Below are 23,061 nucleotides of genomic sequence, written 5' to 3' on the forward strand. Positions count from 1 at the left end.
TCTACAACAAGCCACACCACTCTATGACACTTTACTCCACTCTATACTACCCCAATCCAGTGTACTCCACTCCACAATACCCCACTCTGCTACACTTTATCCCACTCTATGCCACTATACTATACTCCACACTAAGCTGCTTCACTGACTGACACTTTACTCCTTTATATGTAACTCCACTCTAAAACACTGTACTACAATCAATGACACTCTACTACACTCTATCCCTATCCACTCTATGCCACTGCACTACACTGTATGACACTCAACGACAACCCCCAACTTCTCTCTATGATATGCCACACTATTATATGACATGGCAGTCCACTCTCCTACACTCTACTCTACGACCCTCCACTTGATATTCCACTCTAAATCACTCTACTTCACCCTACTCCAATCTAAAACACTCTACTCCACTTGCTGCTCCACTCTATGATACTTGACTTCACTATATGAGATACCTTGCCACTACACCATATAACACTTTACTATACTGTACGATATGCTACTACACTCTACTACACTTATTTCAAATGTACAATACTCTAGTCTATGACAATAAACTTGACAACGCTTTCCTCCACAGTACTGTCCGACACTCCACATAACACCTCTCCACTTGCAACACTGGACTCTGTGGTTTGAAACACATTTTTATTAAAAATCTTTTTTTTTTAAAAGCTATTGAAATTCAATGAAAAAAACAAAGTTTAAAGCTTAGTTATAGTTAGGAAAATGTATTTTCCCTATACAACTTAAGTTTAAACTACACAAACTTTAAAAATTCTAAAGTTATAGTTTTAACTTTCATTTACAATGTATCCACCATCTTGAGCTAATTATAGGTAGTGGACCTTGTTACACACTCTTTTAAGCTTGCTAGCCAGAGAACACTAAATATAACTTGCCACATTACAATACACTGTGTTCTAAAAAATAATGATACTCCATGTTACAACACTGCAGTGTATGGGACACTCCGTCACTGTACTACATGACACTACATTCAACAGCACTGAACTATACAACACTCTGCTCCACTGAACTCTACTCTATGCCACTACACCCTACAACACTACTACACTCTATGCAGCTCTATGACACTCTACTTGATGACACTGAACTCCACCACATTCCATTTCATGACATTCCAGTTGACAATACTCCATTGCATAACACTCAGCTCTACTGTTTGACACGCCACTACACTGTGCAATATGCCACTGGACTCTACGATACTCCATTCCATGATACAACACCACCACACCTCTGCACTGTATAACACTTTACTCCACTGTGTGCTACATCTATCCATTCTACTCTACTATACTCTATTCCACTCTACAATACTCAACTTTATGACTCTATAATCTACGACACTCTCTTTAACTATACTCTACCACATTCCACTTTACAGCACTCTAATCAATGACACTCCACGCTGCAATTTGAAACACATTTATTCAAAAAATAAAATCATTAACATACAATGAAAAACCACAAAGGTTAAGGATAATTTGTATTTAGAAATACCTTATGTATTCTTTTTATACAAGCCCAACTTAAAATACACAAACATTACAAATTGTACAGTTATAATTATAACATAACATCAATTTATAATTTACACACCACCTTCAAATTACTATAAGTCGCACATTTCCGATTACAGTCTTGTCACCTGACTCTCCACACTACATTAACTATACCTATGCCCTTTTCCATGCACTTTTTATATCCTTGCATACTACATCACTTATATCAAGGGAAATCATAGTATTCAAAACACCACTTAAGATTTCTCAAATAACATTATTTGTCACAACACAGTACATGGTGGAGTGGCAAGTTATAGTTAGTGTTGACTGGTTAGCGAGCTGAAAAGAGTGTGTAACGAGATACGCTACTTATAATAATTTGAAGATGGTGAATAAATTGTAAATGAAAGTTATAATTATAACTGTAGAATTTTTTATGTTTATGTAGTGTATACTTGGTTATTATAGGGAAAATAAGTTTTCCTAACTATAAATAAGTGTTAACCTTTGTTTTTCATTATATATATATATATATATATATATGTAAACAATAATGTAACAAATGTTAAACATATTGAAAATAAAATATACATTTTATCCCATGGTGTCGGGTCATTTTTTATTTTTGCTGTCCCTCACCATCAGGTTTTACTTGAAAGTGATGGACAGCAAAAAAAAAAAAAAAGCCAACTACCTGCTCTAAATTGGATGGGCGTTTAGATGGCTAACCTCCAATGGCCCATACATCTTCAGAGAAGTATGTTGACAACTGAGCTGGGATGTGCTCTCTAGTTAACATACTTAAGGTTCAACCAGCCCTAAATTGGGCAGGCAGACCATGAATTTGGTGGAGAGGATACTATTTCGCTGATGTGACGAAGTACCCCCACTGCCAAACTCTAAATCCCAACCTAAGTCCCTGAGTTCTGTAATGACAGCCACAGTATTTTCTCACAATGTTGTGCCAGCCAATTCAATTGTTCTGGTAATGTGAATGTTTCTCAGGATCTGTGGAACCTAATTGGACAATGGGAAAAAAAGCACCTTCGCCCATCCAAAATTGAGTATTATTTTTAATTTTAGATTTGTGGAGGACCTATGGATCATCCTCAAATTAATGCTCCAGCTATATTTTATCTTTTCTCTGGGCATATTCTCTGGCAGTATTAGTTTCATCCATGTTAGCTTGAAACAACCCAATTAAAGAAATCGGAAAATTTTGCAAATTATATACCAAATTATGAGGCAAATGCATTAAATCCATAATTATGTGGTAAACACTGCAGCAACAGGACTCTCACCATTGCCCATTAGTTTATCAACAATTTATTAATTAAATGTAAAATTAAATATTCTATTTTCAGTCATTTTCCATTGTTAGCTGCCATTTGAAAAAATACATATTTAAGGTAACTTCCACAAAATAAACGTTTAATATACAAAACAGATGAGTAATATGTGTAATATGGTACTATATTACTACCTCAGGTTGCTGGTGACATTTAGGGATCATTTGGCCTTCGGCCTTGTGGTTTATAAGGCCACAAGAACCCCTTGATGGCAATATTGGACCATATTACAATGTTTACCAGTAAGAGTACTCTCTCTCTCTCTCTCTCTCTCTATATATATATATATATATATATATATATATATATATAAATATATATAAAGTTTCAAACTTTAATGCATCTTGGCGCGTTTTGGCCTCAGGCGTGGCCTTGGTGATGAAAGTTTCATTTTTTAGGAGCCAGCAGTGCGACACTACCTGTTGTTCAAAAATATTGGGCCCAATTCACAGAGGTAAGCTTAGACATTTGGTCTAAACTCCGACCGAAAGTCTCAGTTTACGACTTTGGGAATTCACAAAGGGCATTTATGAGTACTAGCTTGATGTCTGCCCTCGGGGCAGACATAAAAATAGTACTTATAAATGCCCTTTGTGAATTCCCAAAGTCGTAAACTTAGACTTTTGGTCCAAGTTTAGACCAAACGTCTAAGTTTACCTTTGTTAATTGTGTCCATTTTGTTTAACATTCTCAAAAGGGAAGGGGTCCCATGGGGACCCTTTCTCACTTGTGAGAATGGCTTACCGCCAATTTTCAATTGGTTGTAAAGTATTAGGAATTTGGTCACAAAACATTAATAGATGCCATTCAGGTTCAATATTTGGAAGGGGTGTCCCTGCCAAATTCTGGACTGGTATCTGGTAGCTAACACACATTTTTGCTGTGTATAAACATCAAATTGTGATCTAGAAACATGTTACTAAATTGCAATTTGATATTTGTACATAGAAAAAAAGCCTTTGCTGTCACAAATGACCCAGTTCTGCAATTTGGGCTGTTTGTGACTTCAAAAAAGCTTTGTACATCTGCTCTTAATTTCTCAAAAACTACTGAACAGATTTAAACCAAACCGAAAAAATCAAAATCTGTGGATAAAGTTCTGACTTTCTGACTGACTGGTGTAATTCTGTCCAACCATGTTTTTTCTGTACCACACAGCAAAGAACACTATGGGAATTAAAATGAGACGTTGTACTTTAATGTTCTGCCCCCCACCCCAACCCTTTTTTCTTGGCCCTTGTTTAACAGATCTATGTGAAATTTACCATAAATGACGAAAACTGGAAAAACTTATTTTGGAAAGTTTTGTGCAAATTTGTGGAACAGCACCAAAGCTATTCAGAACATTTTAAAATGCCTTTCCTATGGAAACTCAGACCTAACTATACTGGTGTTGTTATGTAAAGTATTATGTTCAAAAGATACATGTAATGTGTTATGTCCAATGTAATATGTTAAAATGTAAACCCCAAATATTTTTTTTTAGTATATAAGCTTTCTGAAATTCAATTGAAGTAGGACTGACTGCGTGACAGAGGTAATTTTTTTCAAATATAAATTTGAGTGTAAAGGAAGATTGGAGACAGTATTTTATGTTAATGTTACTGTTAGTTTGCCTGGCTTAACAAACACAAGAATTTTAAGTGAGGCTCAACATCTCGAAATGAGGCAGTCTTGGAGACCCCACTACGTTTGCTCCTGGGGTTAGAGCACTTAAAGGAGACACATGGGATATTCAAACAGGCAAGTTCTGTGACCGTGTGCACTTCAGTTTATGTGAAAAAATAACTTTCACTAATTATGTATTTAATTGAGACACTCAGAAACATATAGGCAAATATTTTGTTTCCATTTTGAAGAGTCTTTATCATATTTTTCCATGACCATTGTTGCCTTTTTACAACTTTTGATGACTCGGCTCGTGTTTTGGCTCTTATAGCCAAGCCAGACCCCTGGCTCGGCTCTCCACAAGAGTGCCTGTGTACCACAGCACCTCCCTCACACTCCACCCCCTCCCCCGCCCTACCGAAGAAATGTAGCGTCTCCTTCGCACTTGAGGGGGTCTGTGTGGTGAGCAGGATCTCCATTCCCTATGTATCTCTAGTATGATGCGGAGTGTTAGCACCCTAGATCGTGCGTCTCCCTTCTGTGTGTTTCTTCTCAGTCTCTCGTACTCTGTGGTATATCCGTGGTCCCCAGGAATGGGCGCACGAAGGTTTGGTGATGGTATCTTCTGCCTTACCTCTGAGCAACTGCTCGCATCTTTCAGAATTCCAACTGTGTACATTAATACACTATGAGGTCACACCAAAGGCATCTAGGCGCTGCGTGCCGCTAGTTTAAGGTAAAATTGCGTACCCCTCTAATTGTGTGCACGGTCCACTCTGTTTTCTACTGGGACTCTGTTCTCGAGCTGGGCATGTAGATTCCCGTAGCCACACATCACACGGTGCGTTCAGCTCTCTCGTGTCCGTCTCTACGGAGTACTCGAATTTTCCACTCCAACCCATGTTCACTGTCCAGGCACTCTGACCTTTCGAGCGTTGTCTCTTGTGATTCTCGACTTGTGCGTGCATCTTTCTCAGTGTGCACGTCCTGTGTCTTCCTACTTCCGTTCTCCGCGGGGAAGTATTTATCGTGTCAGTGCACATCCCCCTTTTTCGCGTGTGAATATTACTGCGCGGACACAGTTGGGAGGTACTGTTCTGACTCCTGTGCTCGTATGCACAACCTTGCTCCTGAGAGTGTATTCCCTGTGCACGAACATTACAGGGTAGGGTGTGTTTCCCTGGCACATTGTGATTGTGTGCCCCAGAGGGCAGTCACACGTGTCTAGCTCCTACATCCTCTACCGAGTGTGGCACTCGGTTTTCCCTGCTTCTATACTCAGTGAATAGGTCGTGTGAGTGTGCTTGTGTGTACGTGTTGGTGTGTGCCTGCATCGGGATGCGTGCTCTTTCTGATATGCTACGGGTGGGCGTGCGCTCCTCTGCTTGTGCGCGCGGGGGAAATGCCTTGTGTGATCTCATAAAGAAAGAGTGCAAGTCCATTTAGTTGTGTAACACCACCGAAAAGTGTTCGCTCTTCTGGTATTTACACACACACTTAAAATATTTTCCCGGTGTCTTGCGTGTATGCAAATGCACTTCTCCTGAGTGCTCGCGCGATGCACGTGCATACATTCGCATTTCAGTAAGTGGGTATTCGAGGTAATCTCTCCTACCAGGGAATATGTACTCTGCTGGGTGTAAACCTATTCGCCGCTTCTGTGCACGTGCAGTCTCTCTCCGTATTGTTCACAGAGCACTCTTAAGACCACCTTCGAGTGCGTGTGCACAGTCCTTGGAGTATGCACACATTCACTGCTAGTTTATGAATAGCTCTCTGACCTTGTGTGCACGGTCTCGTAGATGTGTGCAAATGCCTGGCATCGTCTCTTTGGAAGGTGTGCACTCACCTTTGCAGGAGCACTCACTGATCTCGTGTGCACTCACTCAAATCCTCTATGCAGGGAAGCTAACTTCGCTATGTGCACACTTTTGAAGTAATCTGTATTGAAGGTGTACACTCTCCTTGATGCAGGCACGTTCGTTCACTAATCTCAAGTGCGTGCATTAAACTTTGTCTATGAATGGTAACTTCGGTTCGTGTACACTTCACATGTACTCTCTGGAAGGCGTGCATCCTCTAGATGTTAGCACCCTCGTGGGTGTGCACATTGCTTATGTGTGCATGATCTTTGCTCGTGTGTGGATGCTCTCTGCTCCAAGGTGCCTGCTTTTATGCACATTGCTGAGATTCTCTCTGTGAAGTGTGTGTACTCACTTTCCTGGGTGCATTCCCAGCCATTGATCACCCATGTGTGCACGCTCTTTGCTCGTGTGTGCACGTCTCGCCTGGATGCTGCTTGACGTGTGCAGGAGCGGAGGAGCTGCAGTGGCTGCTTTAGGAAGTGAGTGGGGGCGGCGAGTGCGCGCAGGCGCGCTGCCGATGCTGCCTCCTCCTCCTCCCGGTGCTGCTGCCCTCCGCTCCCCGGCGCTGCTATCCTCCGCTCCCCGCCCGGGAGGACCATCGGGGCGCCGGGCGGACACGGACCCCCAGGGCAGGCGGATGTGCTGCAGGAGGCGGCCGCGCTCCTCTCCCCGGGATCATTTTCATGCCACAATCGTGAGTATCTGAGCCCCCTAACCCTCGGCGCTCCGGCGGGTTTGGCGCAGAAGCCGGGCATCCTCAGCGGCCCATCACCACCTTTTCCCTCCTAACACACACATACACAAGAGCAACGCCTCCCTCCTCACACTCGCATGCATTCATACATGGGTCCATCAGCTTGGAGATCCAGTCACACACACACACATCCCTCCCTCCTCACAAGCATGTCACTACCCTTCTCCAGACCATTCGCACACATACACACTGGCACCAGCCGCTGAAGCGCGTACACACCAGCCCTAAGAGCAAAGCTACGGCCGCACAAGCGCGTTAACCCTCTCACGCAGGCATGCCCATCTGTCCCCGCACAAGCACTCCGTCGCGTACACACACAAGCACACATTCACCATTCTCTCACTCGTGCACATGCAATACCGCTCTCCATGTGCGCACACGTATACCTACGAGAACACCAGACCAGTCACACACACACCCTGTGCCACACACAGGCACACCGGTTCACACTCAGCTCACACATTCGCTGACACCCACACCAGTCCTAGCTCCCCTAATGTACACATACTGTTTGTTTGCGCGCGCACACACACCGCACCACACTACACACACAACAAGCCCAAGCACACGCAGACACATGAACACTAAACCCTCCGTACACACACAAACACGCATATGGCAAACTTCATGCCTTGTCACCCAGCAACACCAAAACTCACTCAGAAACTCGATATATGTACATCACCTCTCAGGAGGGCCGCACCCCAAACTCACGCACACAGACACACACAGTGGACCATGCCCCCTCCACACACACACGCATTTTATTCCCAAAGAGGCACGCGCCGACCTTTGGATCCACTCGGCTCAGCACATCTGCCTCACACAGCATCACCTTCAGCTCTCCTTCCCCCGCACCCCACAACCACCTTCACATCTCGTCTCTCAACGCCTTCACACACCCCAGCACTCCCACACACCAGCACACGTGTACTCAGGGACCCAACTCAGGCCACTGCACCCCCTGCAGAGCCCCAGACCATCAGCAGCCCCCCAACCTATCGGGGGCCCCCATTGTGTCCAGGGCCAACAAATATATGTGAAATATGGGAGACTCATGGACCTCTCATCACATTGTGGGGGGAGGGGGCAAACATTTTACGTTACTCCTGTATTCGTTCCCCAGCGCATCCCAGTTAACCGTACACGTCTCCTTACAATGTCTGCTCGTCACATCTGTCGTCATATCTGTCCTCAAAGTAAGCTAGTACGGCTTCCCTCACACCCTCCCAAAACGTCTTTCCCGACCAGCACATCTGGCACAGTACATCAACTTCAGTCCCGGTGGGTGGAAAGCCCCCTCCACGCCACGCCTGCACTCATGCTATATGTCTCACCACATATGCCCCCCCAACCAAGAACCACGTCAGCCGCAGAGCGCCACCACCAGCTTCCAATACAAGAACGGCCATCCTTACAGAGCCACCAACTGCAACCGCCCCCCACCCCCCATTATCTGCCTGCTGCAAGCGCCTCAGCCCGCTGCTCGCCTACAACTCTTCCCCCAGCTATACATCAGGCCCCAGTCTGCCCGCCGTACACATCAGGCCCCCCACCACTCCAGCCCCCAGACCTGTGTCACCCTTCCATCGGCATTTTAGCATTCACTGTTGCGACCCCACTACCTTACCATCTAAAAATGTGGCAGTACAAACTCCACTCTCCACAGCAGCACATCACCCTAAGACACAATCTCCTCCCCCCATTGCTGAAGACCCCCCACACACACACACACATTAAATAAACAAGCCCCGGGAGAGAAAGCAGGGGGGTTCCTACGTCCTGCGGGGGCATGGGGCGGGGGAGTTGTTTTGATTGTCATTCCGGTGTTTGGGGCCTCTGGGTCTGTGCAAGGGGGTGGACTGACAGATCTTTCGGCGAATTTTGTGTGAGGGAATGGGCTGTCAGATCTGTGGGGAGGTGGGTATGGGCGGCGGGGCCTGTTTGTTGGACGTCGGAGATCGATGGGGGTGTGAGTCGTGTTGTGGTGCTGTCAGAGCCCTTACAAAAAAGCTCATCTTTTGTGGGACGTTATCAGGCATGTTGGAGGGGCGTACAACTATGAGTGATCAAAATGTTAGTTAAGTGAGGGGCTGCTGGGCTAGTGAGTTGGGTCTGTCAGATCTGTTATGACAAGTGGTCCGTGTATAGCGATTAATTGATAAAGCCTGATAGCGCTGTAGGTGCAGCCAGGACGTCCTAGGCGGCGGGGATTTTTGGTTGTGTGAAGGGGTCGCCCTATGAGAGGAGGGTGGCTATGTTAGAGTTTATGAAATAAGGCTACGACGGTGATTCATAGGAGGAAGGGCCCGTCAGTGCAGAAGTCGATCCAATGAGTGCGGTACAAAGTCATCCCCATGAGGGGGCTAGGCCCGCCAATCCCCTAACGGAGGTTGGGTCTATCAGTGCAGGAATGTTGTCTTAGTAAGTTTTATGAAACAGGCGACAGTCCTTGGGGAGTGATGGTCAGATCGCTCAGTCATGTGAAGGACGCGTGGGGTCATAGATCTTTCATTACCGAGGATATTTCTGACGAGACGGGCAGAGGCTTGTAATCTCTATGAGTAGGCTTGTAGGGAGTGCTATAAAATGGAAATACAGAAATCCAGGTACTCACTCTTTAGAGTACCTGTTTGTTCTGTAGAAGTGCCGGTACCATCCCAGAGAATGCATTGCCGCGGAGCTGAAAGTGCAGGTACTCACCCTTTCAAATGGAAGGAGTGGGGGTGCATAGTACCGGGGAGTACCTGCCCATTTAAAGCACTGCTTGTGGGGCTAACAATTTTCTGATAGATTGGGGCGACAGGATAGCCCTGTGATTTCTCGGAGTACGGGCTAAGTAGGTTGTTTGTGAGGACAGAGGGGTACGTAGCACCCCCCGAAGCCCTCCAACTAGGGTCTAGGTCCGTTTAATGAGAGGGTTGCCAGTCTCCCGGTGCGGGCCAGACCCTGCTTGGGCGAGAGGGCTGTCAATCCTGCCGGCGTGGGGGCTGCCCTGTAAGGGCTCGGCAGGGCGATGATGACGGCGGAAGGTCTGTCCCTCTCAGACCGTCCAGGAGCCACGTTTATCACATTCATTTTTACGCTCGCAGAGTACAGCTCCGCGACGGGGTAAGGCCTGTCACCGGTGAGTCCCCGCTGCGCGGGGGTCGCTAACGGTTTCCTCCCCACGTGTGCGCCCGCTCCTCTCCTCCCAACAGCTGGAGCGCGAGCCCCGTTCCTCAGCCCGAGGGCGCGCGCGCCAGGCCGGGCCGCTCGCGACAGGGATGCGCGCAGCGTCCAGGTTGGCCTGGGTGGGGGGAGCCGGTGACGTAGCAGCAGGAGGTGGCGGTGGGCGGAAGGCTGGGGTATTTGTGCGCGTGGCGGGAGGCGCGCGAGTCCCATCTGCCGTCCAATGGGAAGGGACCCCGGGGGCAGGAGGCGTGGCCAAGGAGGGTCAGTCTATTTATGGACCGATACACCGTGTGCATCTATCTGTAGACAGTGAAGTATTTATTGATGGGGACCGGGGAGGGGGAAGTTTCTCCAGCGTGTAAATACATAGTAGAAACCGGAGCTGCTGGGAAGGAAGAGTTCGCCCAACCTCATATCGGCACAAGAGGAAACCACAATTTCTTCCCTTTTGGACGGGTCGCATCCCAACCAGGGGACAGAGCAGCGCCTGCACTTACTCTTGGAGGGAGAGGATTTACATGGATGCATAATCAGTGCATTCATTCTGTCATCCGCCTTCACCCTTCCAGGTGCTTTTAGGGTGACTTTCTTAATGTCGTGTAAAAACACCTGTGATGAGCTGCGTCACCAAATGAGGTGCCAAACGGGACGAGGTGATGTCATTCACCGATGAGGTGAAGCCTGCATAAAGGGGATTAAAGAATACTACCCTTATATAAATAGATACAATTTACCAAAAAGACTCGTCAGAAATGAAATTGTTAATTCCGAACAAGCAAGCACATTAATATATGCCACATATAAGTGTATATTGATTCTCCGCGATGTTATAAGTCAATACAGCAGAAAGAAGCCAGAACTTCAACTGACTTGAAATATTCTCATTTAAACATAGTGCACATGTTTTTTGAAATTCGCCTAACACTTGGTCACACAATTAGCTGTTCCAAGATGTCTTTGGAATAATGCACTTATGCGCCTTGTGAAAGTCATACCGCGGTTATAGACATGTGGAATAAATGCTGTTGTTTAGGATTTGTGGGAACTTATAGATTGCTTCTGGCTCTCTTGTCATTAACTATAACCATGCAGTAAATAAACTCAAGTGCTACATTAACAACTAAGGACCAACTATTTCTGCAGGAAAAACAACTCAGGATAAAGAGCCAGACAAACAAGTTATCACCTTTGGTAATGCCTTATTTTGGAGAGACTATCTAGCAGCAGATTCCTTCTCTTAGAATTATGTCCAGGCACCAGACTACATCTGGAATATTTTGTGAGCAGTGCCCCAGACAGTGGTAGGTGGCGTCTTGCGGCTCCACGTGACATCGTCCACAGCAGAATCGTGTGCATGGTCCCTTGACAGGCGCTATCCCTGCATGCTGATGTTAAGTTTCTTTTTGCGACTTTCTATGCCAGGAGCGCAGAGCCACAAAGAACACTGACCACTGGTGTGGAAAACTAGGGCCCTGAAGTAGGAAAAGCCCTGTCCCTAGAATTCCATTCGCAGAGTGGGAAGGATGGATGCATCGGTAAGGAATCTGTGGCTAGATAAGAGTTTCTATCAGATAGGGCGTTGCCAAAGGTGAGTACGTTGTTTATCTGGCAGAGACTTCTAGCTGCAGATTTCTTACATGTGAATAGATATGCACGGAATACCTCCCAGGCGGGAGATCTGCCAAACCGTTTCACACCAAAAAGTCCTGATGGAACTGACTGTCCAGACAGTAGTGCTTGGTAAACATATGCAGAGAAGTCCATGTTGCTTACTGGCAGACATCCATGACCTGAACTCTACATGCTAACGCCAGGACCACCTCGCATTCCGGAGGCAACTCATGTCCTGGCTCTTCGAGCAGCAGTAACCCCCTCCCCCTAGCACCTTGAGACCCTCACGGGTGAGTAGCGCGCTTTATAAATGTTTTTGATTTGATTTGGCTGTAGGTTTAGTTCTTGTGGAATGAGCACGCAAACCCTCAGGGGATTGCCTCATTGCTAATGCGTTGCAGATTTTAATGCAGAGTGCAATCCATCAAGAGATGGTCCATTTATGCATGGCCTTTCTCTTTTTGCTCCAACATACCCCATGAAGCATTGGTCATCCACCCAGAACACTTACAGTCAAGGTAGAACATCCACACTCTTTTTGGGTCCAGTCGCTGGAGTCGCTCCTCTTCCTTAGAGGGATGTAGCGGGGTGTAAAAGGTAGGAAGGATTATGGACTGGCCTACGTGAAAGGGAGTGACAATTTTTGGCAGGAAGAATGTTCTAGTGCAAAAGACCAGCTTCTCTGGGAAGATGTTGAGGTACGGAGGCTTAGATGACAAAGCCTGGAGCTGTGAGCCTTCAGGCAGATATTATTGACACTAGGAAGTCTGTCTTGATGGTAAGGAGCCTGAGAGTAGTTGTGCAGTGGCTCAAAAGGAGCTTATATCAGAAAGGTGAGTACTAGATTGAGGTCTTACTGAGGCATGTTGAAGGGTGAAGATAGGAACATGTGTTGAATACCTTTTAACAACCTATTCACAACAGAGGATTTCAACTCAGATGGCTGATCGACATCCGCAGAAAGGCTGAGATGCAGAAAGATAGCCCTTTAAGGTGCCTAAAGCAGAGCCCTGCTGAGCAAGGGAACAAATAAATAGAAAGACCTGTGAAAGGGAAGCAGAAAGGTGGTCAACCTGTTTTTCTGCTCACAATGCCACACTCTTGCCCCAAAGAGCAGAAGTAGACTGTCTTGGTGGAGGGATGCCTGGCTGCCAACATATCATTGCAGACTTCTGGAGGAAGGTCAAAAGATGTCAAGTGTCACTGCTCAATCTCCATGCATGAAGGTGGAGTGTTGCCAGGTGCAGGTGGAGAACCCTCTCCTGCTACAGAAGATCCTCCTGAAGGGGCAGCCTGAGGGGAGGACTGATGACCATGCTCAACAGATCGGGATACCAAACTCCCGGAGCACAGTTTAGAGCCACAAGGATGACTTGGGCCAAGTCGTTCCTGATCTTCTTGAGAGCTCTGGGCCAGATTGGTATGGGTGGGAAGGCATACAGGAGTCCTGAGTTCCACCCAAGACTTAAAAGCGTTCTGAGGCAGAGCCACCTTTGAAACTCCAGTGAGCAAAACTGCTGACATTGCGTGTTATTGGCGATCGTGAAGAGATCTAACCTAGGCCCTCCCCACCGCTGAAAGAGACATTGCACCACCTCTGGTTGGAGGTGCCATTTGTGATCTGCCAGGTATTTTTGGCTGAGTTTGTCTGCGCTGAAGTGCAGAGAGCCTGCGAGGTGTTGAACCTCGAGGGATATGCCCTGATGTTCCAGCCCTATCCAGAGGCACAAGGCCTCTTGACAAAAGATCCACAACCTTACCCTGCCCTGTTTGTTGCAGTACCACATTGTGGTGACGTTGTCCGTGAACACCTGCATTAGCCTTTTCTTGATGGATTGAATAGAGGCTTTCGATGTCAGCTGGACCACATGCAGCTGTGGCCAGTAAGTAGACTGGAGTCTGCATTCCGGTGGAGTCCAGAGGCCTCTGATCTCCACCTCTCCCATATGGGCGCCCCATCCCAGGAGTGACGCATCTGTCAGTACTGTCAGATCTGAATGGGGGTAGGGAGAGGGGTCGGCCGCTGACCTAACTGCGGTTCATTCACCACCACTGCAGATCTTTTGCAGTTCCCTCTGAGATCTGGACCATGTTGCAGAGATTCCCTTGGTGCTGCGCCCACTGGATCTTCAGGTCCCACTGCAAAGCCCACATATGCCAGCGGGCATGTGTCACAAGCAGGATGCCATGAGGCACAGCACCCTCAGAGTCAGTCTCACCGAAACCCACGATAGATGATGAAACATCACTATCATAGCCTGAATATCCTGGGCTCTCCATTTTTGAAGGATAAGCCCAAAATGGCACTGTGTCCAGAACAGCTCCGATAAAAGATGGCGGCTGAGAGGGAGTCAGATGTAACTTCAGCATGTTGATATTGAACCTCAGCGAGCGCAGGAGGTCCACTGTATTCTGGAGGTGGGAGACAACTACTGGGAAGATCTGAACAGATGAGCTGCAACCACCGCCATCTCCTTGGTGAACACTTGAGGGATGCTGGTAAGGCCAAAAGGGAGCATCATGAATTGAAAGTGCTCGTGGCCCACCGTGAACCACAGGTAACGCCTATGGGCAGGCAAATCGGGAATGTGGAAGTATGCGTCCTGCAAGTCCAACGCTACCATCCAGTCTCCCGAGTCAAGGGCAGAAAACTCCAGTGAGCGTGAACTTTGTGAATTTCTCCTTTTTCAGGGAAGAAATTGAGGGGACGCAGGTCTAGAACAGCTCAAAGGCCTCCATCCCTTTTCAGCACCACAAAATATCGGTAATAAGAACCACAATGTGACTGGCATCTACACCATCTCAATGGCTTCCTTGGCCAAGAGAGCTGTCATTTCTTGGCAGAGTAAGGAGATGTGGTTCTCCATCAGTCTGTTGCAAGTGGGTGGCATGGGTAGCCATGAAGGGGAGGGAGTAGCCCCTTCAGTCAGTCTGGAGAATCCAGCAGCCTGATGCTATTGACCTCCAGTGGTGTAGGTGACGGCACATCCTGCCTCCCACTGGTTGCCCATGATAATTGGAGGGTGAACTAAAGAGGTTTGAAGGCTGCAGCTGCTGGGGATGTTGGTGGACTGATCTGACCTCTGGCTGCCTGGCCCTCAGGGTCTGGGGTACCATGTCCTTTGCCAGATATAGGCTCAGGAGCTTGCGTGCAATGGTGGTTGGGCAGGTAAAGATGTGTCTGAAAGCCCCATCTGTGGCCATGAAAGAAGTGGAACGCAGACTGGGGTTGGTGGGAGGCACAGAAAGGCCCAAGGATCTGGTTGTAGCTTCGCTATCCTTAGGGTGCTCCAGCACTGAGTCCGCCTTATCTCCAAAGGGATGAGGCCTATGAAAGGGCATGTCTGTAAGCAAATCTTGAACATCTTCTGAAAACACAGTCCTCAGCCAGGCATGGCGTTGTAAGTCCACGGACAAAGAAACCGCTCTGCCTAGCTAGTCAGTCGTGTCCAGCCCACATCAGATCATGAACTAAGCTGAATCTCTCCCATCTGCCATAGCTTGGAAGAGTATGACTCGGGCCTCCCCTCGGACCATGTGCAGCACTTGCGCAACCGAATCCCAAAGTGCATTGGAGTAATGGCCCAAAAGGCAAGCGGTCTTCACTGACTGCAGTGCCAGGCTGGCAGAAGAAAACATTTTCTTGCCTAAGGTGTCTAACCTCTTGGATTCTCTATCCTGTGGAGTGGTAGGGAATGCACCAAGATTTACACAGGAAGTGGAGGCTTGGACCTCCATGCTCTCCGGGGAAGGGTGTTGTGTAAGGAAACTTGGTTCCCCTGGGGCGGGGTGATAGCAGCAGGAGCCCCTGTGCAGGGCTCGGACCAGGCCACAAGTAGGACATCTGTATGGTCTTCATTAAATTGGAGAAGTGGTACTGAGGGAGTAACTCCCAGCTGACACATCTCTGTCAAGATGTTAGTCTACGGTCCAGGACCTTGACCGCCTATCTCACCACCATAGCAAAACAGGCTTCATCCTCTGCAGCCATAGTACGAGGAGAGATCAAGACAGTATCTGGGGAGGTGTCCAGTCCACTGGTGCCTGCCAATTCCTCACACCAGTCCATGTTGCGGTCTAGGGGCTGGTATTCTTCAGGGATCGGTGGTCCCGCCCAATCCTTCCCAAGTCCTAGCCCATAGGAATAGGGCTCAGGCTCCGATCTGGAGGGTATGGCTCCAGTCGGCCCTGGAGTCGGCATCGGGTGATGCCCCTCCCTGCCGGAGTCAGGGATGAGAATGGGGATGGCACTGCTGGAGGGTGCCAGAGGCGACATGAGAGTGGACATAGGGATTGGCATTTGGGAAGGACGAGGTGGTACGATCGGCGCTGGTCAGGATCCTTCCGTGGAACCAAGGGGGCTGACTGGTGCTGGGGCAGACCCCCCTTGTGGAACCAGTAGGTGCCCCTCCCGCGGTGTCCAAAGACACTCCAATGGCGATAGGCCACCCAAATATGAGGTAAATGGCCGCAGAAAAATTCTCACAGCTGGGACGGGGTCACTCTCGCTCTTGGGAAGTGTACAGACAGCCCAGGCCCAGGCTCAACTGCAGAACTAGGCATCAAGTGACAATGCTTCCTCATCTAATTGGATGACTTTGAAAGACAGAGTGAAGTCAAAAACATATTCGCCTTTTTACACTTATCCTTCTTGTAGGATCTACCAGAGTGGGATGACTTTGATGAAGATCAATGGCTCTGCAACCGAACCAGAGACCTTCCTCTCGATCGGGATCGAGATTGTTGTGGCAGCGCACATTGAGCGACAAGGAACTCGAGGGATCACCCCCTTAAGGCCTTGGGGTGCATGGCACAACAATCGAGCAAGTTCTTGGCATCATGGTTGCGCGCAAGGCACCAGAGACAGAAGAGGTGCGGGTTTGTCACTACCATTTGTTGGTGACAGGCATTGCAGGGCTTAAATCCGGCATTCCTTGTAGACATCCCTGTCACACCAGGAGACAAGTGTTAAAAAACTTCGACAAAACACTGGAAAAGAGCTCTCAAAAATTACTGGGTCCAACTCTCTGCAGACCTGTGCTGACTGGCGTGGAAAGAAAATGAATTATGTTAGAGTGTTGGAGTGATGCCTATGTAAACGACGCCCACAACAACTTCTGCACGAATGCTGCCATGTGGAGCCGAAGATTGTCACCTACCCTCACGCAGGGATGCCGCACAGGAACAAAAATTCGGGACCCAGTGTGACACCTGGGGTTAATTTTAAGGCAGGGATTCTGCTGTTAGACTCGCTATTTGATAGGCGGTTATCCCTTCTATTGTTTAAAAACAGTCACAACTAGTACTGTCAAAATTAAACGGTAATAAGAATATTAGTGGCTATTTTAATACAATTATTACAAATATTTGAAAAGCACAGAGAAGAGGAAGAAGGAACATGCAAAAAGAGGAGTACTGTGCATTTACTATTTCAAAGACAACATTGGCTCTATATATTAGTTATTTGCTTCTTGACAAATTAAACACACTAGCCATGCATACGCTCTTCATCTTTCTGCGATTTCCCCTCACCTTCCAGCAGGTTGACCCTCTGGGTACAGGGCTGTGTTTCATTCTCAGTCTGGTCTTCAAAGCACACCCCTTTAACAACATCAGCATCTGCACTACTACCCACACCTAGTATTCACAACCCAAAAAACTTGGGCCCATATTTATACTTTTTTAGCGCCGCGTTTGCGCCGCTTTTTGGCGCAAAAACGGCGCAAACTTACAAAATACAATTGTATGTATTGTATTTTGTAAGTTTGCGCCGTTTTTGCGCCAAAAAGCGGCGCAAACGCGGCACCAAAAAAGTATAAATATGAGCCTTGGTTGTAAAGCATGCCAGTGCAGGAAATTCTGCCTCTTGCAGCCTGCACTGAAATGTTCTTTTTCTGGGAGTACTGTCTCCCCTCAAGGCATTCAAGTAGGCCCATGGGGCCCAGCTTAATTAATGCTTCAATTACTTACCAGCAATTACATTACTCTGAGGCTTACCTCACTTTAGTTCATTACAATATGAGGCAGCCATGTCTCTCAGACACCACCAACAAGCATGCATCCTTTTGCATATATGCCTCTCCCTTTTTAAAACATTCTGTAAATAACACGCCACAGACAAATCAGGTGGCCTGGAGAACAGGGCAAAAGGGAGTGAGGTAACGAAGTAAAGGGAGGGAATGACTCAGCCTAATTTAATTACCAGTAATTAAGTAATTGAGGCATATCTGTTCGTACCCCCTACTCTCTCGCTCACATTCATTACAATGTGAGATTTGCCCAAGCAAAATAAAGTAGGGCAACTGAAATCTGAATGCTAAATATTTAATATATCACACCTTCCCCCTTCATTAATTCCATAGAGTAGAGAACATATGAACCATCCACATAAATCAAGTCAAACTCCTGCATTATTCTGTAATGCTTCGCAAAAGAGGACGAGGATGCACATGTAGGTACTCTGCATCTCACAAGTATAGGGGACCCTTGAATTTCTGCCAGAGAAGCTGGCGTTCCCCTGGTTGATCTGCCCTGAGCTCCCAGAAGGGAAGGAAACCCTACTGCCTCCTATGTTCGAGTGGTTAGGGACTTTATCCACTAAGTGTTTACACTGCAGCTTTTGCCCCCTTTTGGGGGGCCGAAAGCTTACAAACAGGAAAAATTAAATTATTTAACCTGCCACTGTACAGATTACAGAGTACAGTTCTTTTGATATATAATGAATGGAGATGCTCTTCCAAAGAATCCGTGGTAGAGTTAAAAACAGTTGGAGAAATATCTCCTGAACCCTGTGGAATGCAGACTTAACTTAGGTAACAAAGGAGAGACTCAAGCAAAGGGTAACGCTGTCCTCAAAACCCCTCAGAAACTGGTGCTTCTAAAACAAGGAACCAATTTCTCTAGTCTTCTGCAGAAATAACAGCCATCAAGAAGAAGGTCTTCAGAGTTAAAATTCTAGTATCCGTCCCATCCAAGTGCTCAGCGGGTGGACCCACCAAGGCCTCCAGCAAATCCCAGGAAGGGAGCAACAGCTGTGTTGGAGGTTTTACATTATTCAGTCTGTTGAACATTCTCTGAACTAGCCCTTGTGCATCCAACAGATTATTCCAGGTACCTATAAGCGCCCTACTGCCTGTCCCCTGGCTTTTACATGTGGAAACTTTTAACACAAGGGTAAATCCATTCTGAAGGAAGGATAAATCCTGAACTAAATTTGCCTCTTGTGGAAAAAAAACAGTTGAACCACAACATTTACTGAAAGCACCCAAGTGCTCTGCACGTGACCAATGTAGAAGTGTTTCTAAAAAACTGAATGGTCCTGGCCAAAACCTCAGAAATACTGATCTTTTTTAGCCCTTCCTTTTCCATCTCCAGGTCATCAACCTGGGTCTCATATAAGGTGTCATAAAGTAGAAGTGGAAATACCAGATGGGAAAATCATAAGGAGTATCTCCTGACATACATTCATTGCTGTCAGGAAAGGATACCAGCATGAGAAGGAGTATGAGTATCTCCTGACATACATTCATTGCTGTCAAGAAAGGATACCAGCATGAGAAGGAGTATCTCCTGACATACATTCATTGCTGTCAAGAAAGGATACCAGCATGAGAAGGAGTATGAGTATCTCCTGACATACATTCATTGCTGTCAGGAAAGGATACCAGCATGAGAAGGAGTATGAGTATCTCCTGACATACATTCATTGCTGTCAGGAAAGGATACCAGCATGAGAAGGAGTATCTCCTGACATACATTCATTGCTGTCAGGAAAGGATACCAGCATGAGAAGGAGTATGAGTATCTCCTGACATACATTCATTGCTGTCAAGAAAGGATACCAGCATGAGAAGGAGTATGAGTATCTCCTGACATACATTCATTGCTGTCAGGAAAGGATACCAGCATGAGAAGGAGTATGAGTATCTCCTGACATACATTCATTGCTGTCAGGAAAGGATACCAGCATGAGAAGGAGTATCTCCTGACATACATTCATTGCTGTCAGGAAAGGATACCAGCATGAGAAGGGGTATGAGTATCTCCTGACATACATTCATTGCTGTCAGGAAAGGAGTATGAGTATCTCCTGACATACATTCATTGCTGTCAGGAAAGGATACCAGCATGAGAAGGAGTATCTCCTGACATACATTCATTGCTGTCAGGAAAGGATACCAGCATGAGAAGGAGTATGAGTATCTCCTGACATACATTCATTGCTGTCAGGAAAGGATACCAGCATGAGAAGGGCCAGGCGAACACAATCAGAGTCATTCAAGCTTTCTGGTCTCTGACCCCTGATAATAAAAAAAAAAAAACTAAGAATCAGGAGGAACAGAGGAAAGGGATAAAGGGGACTCTCTGCCAAGAGGACAGAGCATCCACTCCCCATACTTGTTTCTTCCTCACTTATGCACGGAAATTCTTCAGACGGGATTTCCGAGAAGAAGCAATTATCGCATCCTCCCATCTATGACAAATACTAGAAAAGCAGCGCTTAGTTAAAAAAAAAGTAGGTGCCAGAGCCCTTCTTAAGAGGCACTGAAGCCTCTACCACTTACTGCCTTTGCCGGCGCTGCCAATAAAAGTACCAACACAACTACTAACCACAGCTCTCCTACAAGTGTGATAATTCAGACTATTCCAGGCCACCCAAAGCTATAAGAATGGTGTGGACTAGTTGAATTAATGAACACTGCTGTTGTACCCATCTCAAAATCAGACTGAGAGTGCCACCAAGTAGTGGACTGTCATTAGTGTCGTTGCTGAGAATTAAGTGTTGGTGCCAAGCTCCAAAAAGGTTTGAATTAGGCACTTGTGAAAAGTCTGGAGGGCTAAGGCAGAAATCTTTAGAAGGAGGGATCTCCATGCTCAGCTTGTCTGTTATAGTATTTTATACCAGCTCAATGTGAATGGCTTGGATTGATATTATTGTTTCATCTACCCAGTTAAATATCTGTCCGATATCTCTGACAGAGAAACCAATCACAGGCTTCCCTGTCTTACTAAATATGACTTTAACATCACGCTGTTCATCCTGACCTTCAAGTACTAGCATCTGTCTTATTTCCAGAGATTCCAAAATTTGAATGGAAGATCATGCGAAGTTGGATTCCAGTGAACTAATATCTACCTCACCACCTTGTTGAGGTAAAATCTGGCCCAAGGTACCAGAAACATAGTTACACTTAAGTCCTCGTGCACCTGTAACCAGTCTTCCGCTGTAGAAGGACAGAGAGAGTGAGAAGTCTTCTTAAGTGATTTTATATCTTTTGTTTTTTTTTCTGAAAAGGGTAACAAACCCCAGATCCATTTGAAATCTTGCCTCAATGAACAGATAATCTTCTGAAAACAATAGCTGATTCTTTTGTATGTTTATTAGAAAGACATGCTCCTTTAGCACCAAGAGTACCCCTTCTGTATGAATACTATGTTAGAGTTTTTTATGTTGCATAAACTCTAATCATCCAGACAGGGCTCAAACAAACATCACTTCCTGATGGAACACCACCAACGGGACTAGGACTTTGATGAAGACTTGTGGAGCCGATTTCTTCCTGAAAGGGAGTACACTGAACTGGAAATTAAGATCCTGTATGGCAAAACGAAGGAACTTATGATGGTTTGAATGTATGTGTACATTTCGGGGTGATACATCAAGCAGAGGGCAAGAAAAAGAGGGGGTCAAAAACATGCTTTTCCAATGTCCTATGACCCAGAACATGACTGCAGCCCGAACCGCTGGTCAGAATTACATTAAATTTGGCAGAAAGGTAGCTGTCGGTAGGCAGATTGTGTTTTCAGGTATTTGGTGTAAATCCATTTAGTAGTTTTTGAGATATTAAAGGAAATCCTAATTTTTATATTTTTGATTGCGACAACTTCATGAATAATAACGAGCTCCTGCAGAGCTCTGACTGGCTACCAACACTTCAACTAGGAAATGTTGGCAGCCATCTTGGGACTCGGTTTCAGACAATTCCCGGAAAAAAAAGATTAAAAAACTAAGAAAAGGGGCCAGGGTAGAATCACCCTGACCCCGGGGCTCAGAAACACTTTTTTTTTTAAATGTTGCTGTGATTTCGTGACAACATCGCAAATTTGCAGGATTTTTTTTTTAAACGAGTGCGGGCTGCTGCGCTTGTTTTTCAGAAGCCCGCTGATGGGCTAGGTACTGAGGGCATTGGCATTTTTAAAGCGGGGGCTACCTGACCCCCCATACAGAACCTCGGGGACCGTCACTTCTCCAGAGCTTTAACGAATTTGAATTGGGGGGGGGGGGCTGCCTGCACCCCCACAGCCCTGGGACCGCCTCTTCCCTGGAGCTTTAAACAAATATAATGCGGGGGATGCAGCCCCCTCGCAGCCACAGGTACCGCTGTCTCTCCAGGGCTTTGAACAAGTATAATGCAGGGAGCCACACGGCCCCCACCGCAACCCCATGGACCGCCACCTCCCTGGGACTTTAAAAAAATAAAATGCTTGTGTGCTGCACGGCCACCCCACAGCCCTGGGGACTGCCCCCCCCCCCATAGCTACAATAAAAGAGCAAAGGGGGTCTGTTACAGACCCGACCACCACTTTCCGGGGGTTGTTTGTTAGAGGGTGGCTGCACGGCCACCCTTGTGGAGCCAATAATGGCCCTAGGGACCACCACCGCTGAGGGCCAGCTCCTGCTATGTCCCAGGGTGCCCACAGTGACGGCTCCCACCAAGCAAAAGCAAACAAAGTCTGCTTTCTGACAGCGGGAGCTGTCAAACAGCTCCCACCGGCAAAAAGCGGAGCTGTCATCTGTTTTTCGGCATGCAAATATGCTTGCAGGGAGCACAATTAAAACATTGCTCCCACAAGCAGGGAGCTGTTGTATAAAGCAGCTCCCTGCTTGTGGTACAATGCCAGCTCCCTCAGGAAGGGGGAGAAAGCTAGGACCGCGGGTGCCTGGGGGCTCCCCATGTGGTCCTGTCACTCTCTCTCTTCCACCCCATAATGGGATGGAAGCGTGTGAGAGAGAGATTGTCATTCCAATGGTCTCTCCATGCTTCGACTTTAAAGCGTCAAACTAGCAACATGTTTGATACTTATGTTATAGTTACGTTTGGATGCAGGGCAGAAGAGAGTCACTTCTGGCCTAATGGTCAAGGTCTTGTGCTGTCACT

General features: G+C 46.7%; 1 protein-coding gene across 4 annotated transcripts in view; it reads left to right on the forward strand.

Moving 5' to 3' along the window:
• Positions 1–6,862: 6,862 nt before the first annotated feature.
• The window catches only part of RGS19 (regulator of G protein signaling 19), a 314,671-nt gene continuing 298,472 nt past the window's right edge, over positions 6,863–23,061 (forward strand). For all 4 annotated transcript variants that reach the window (XM_069243228.1, XM_069243229.1, XM_069243230.1 and 1 more), the window contains exon 1: positions 6,863–7,057. In XM_069243228.1, coding sequence (XP_069099329.1) covers positions 6,881–7,057 — 177 coding nt within the window. In that variant the 5' untranslated portion in view covers positions 6,863–6,880. The remainder of the gene's footprint in view (positions 7,058–23,061) is intronic.

Source organism: Pleurodeles waltl, chromosome 7 (assembly GCF_031143425.1).
Source record: "Pleurodeles waltl isolate 20211129_DDA chromosome 7, aPleWal1.hap1.20221129, whole genome shotgun sequence".
Lineage (NCBI taxonomy): Eukaryota > Metazoa > Chordata > Amphibia > Caudata > Salamandridae > Pleurodeles > Pleurodeles waltl.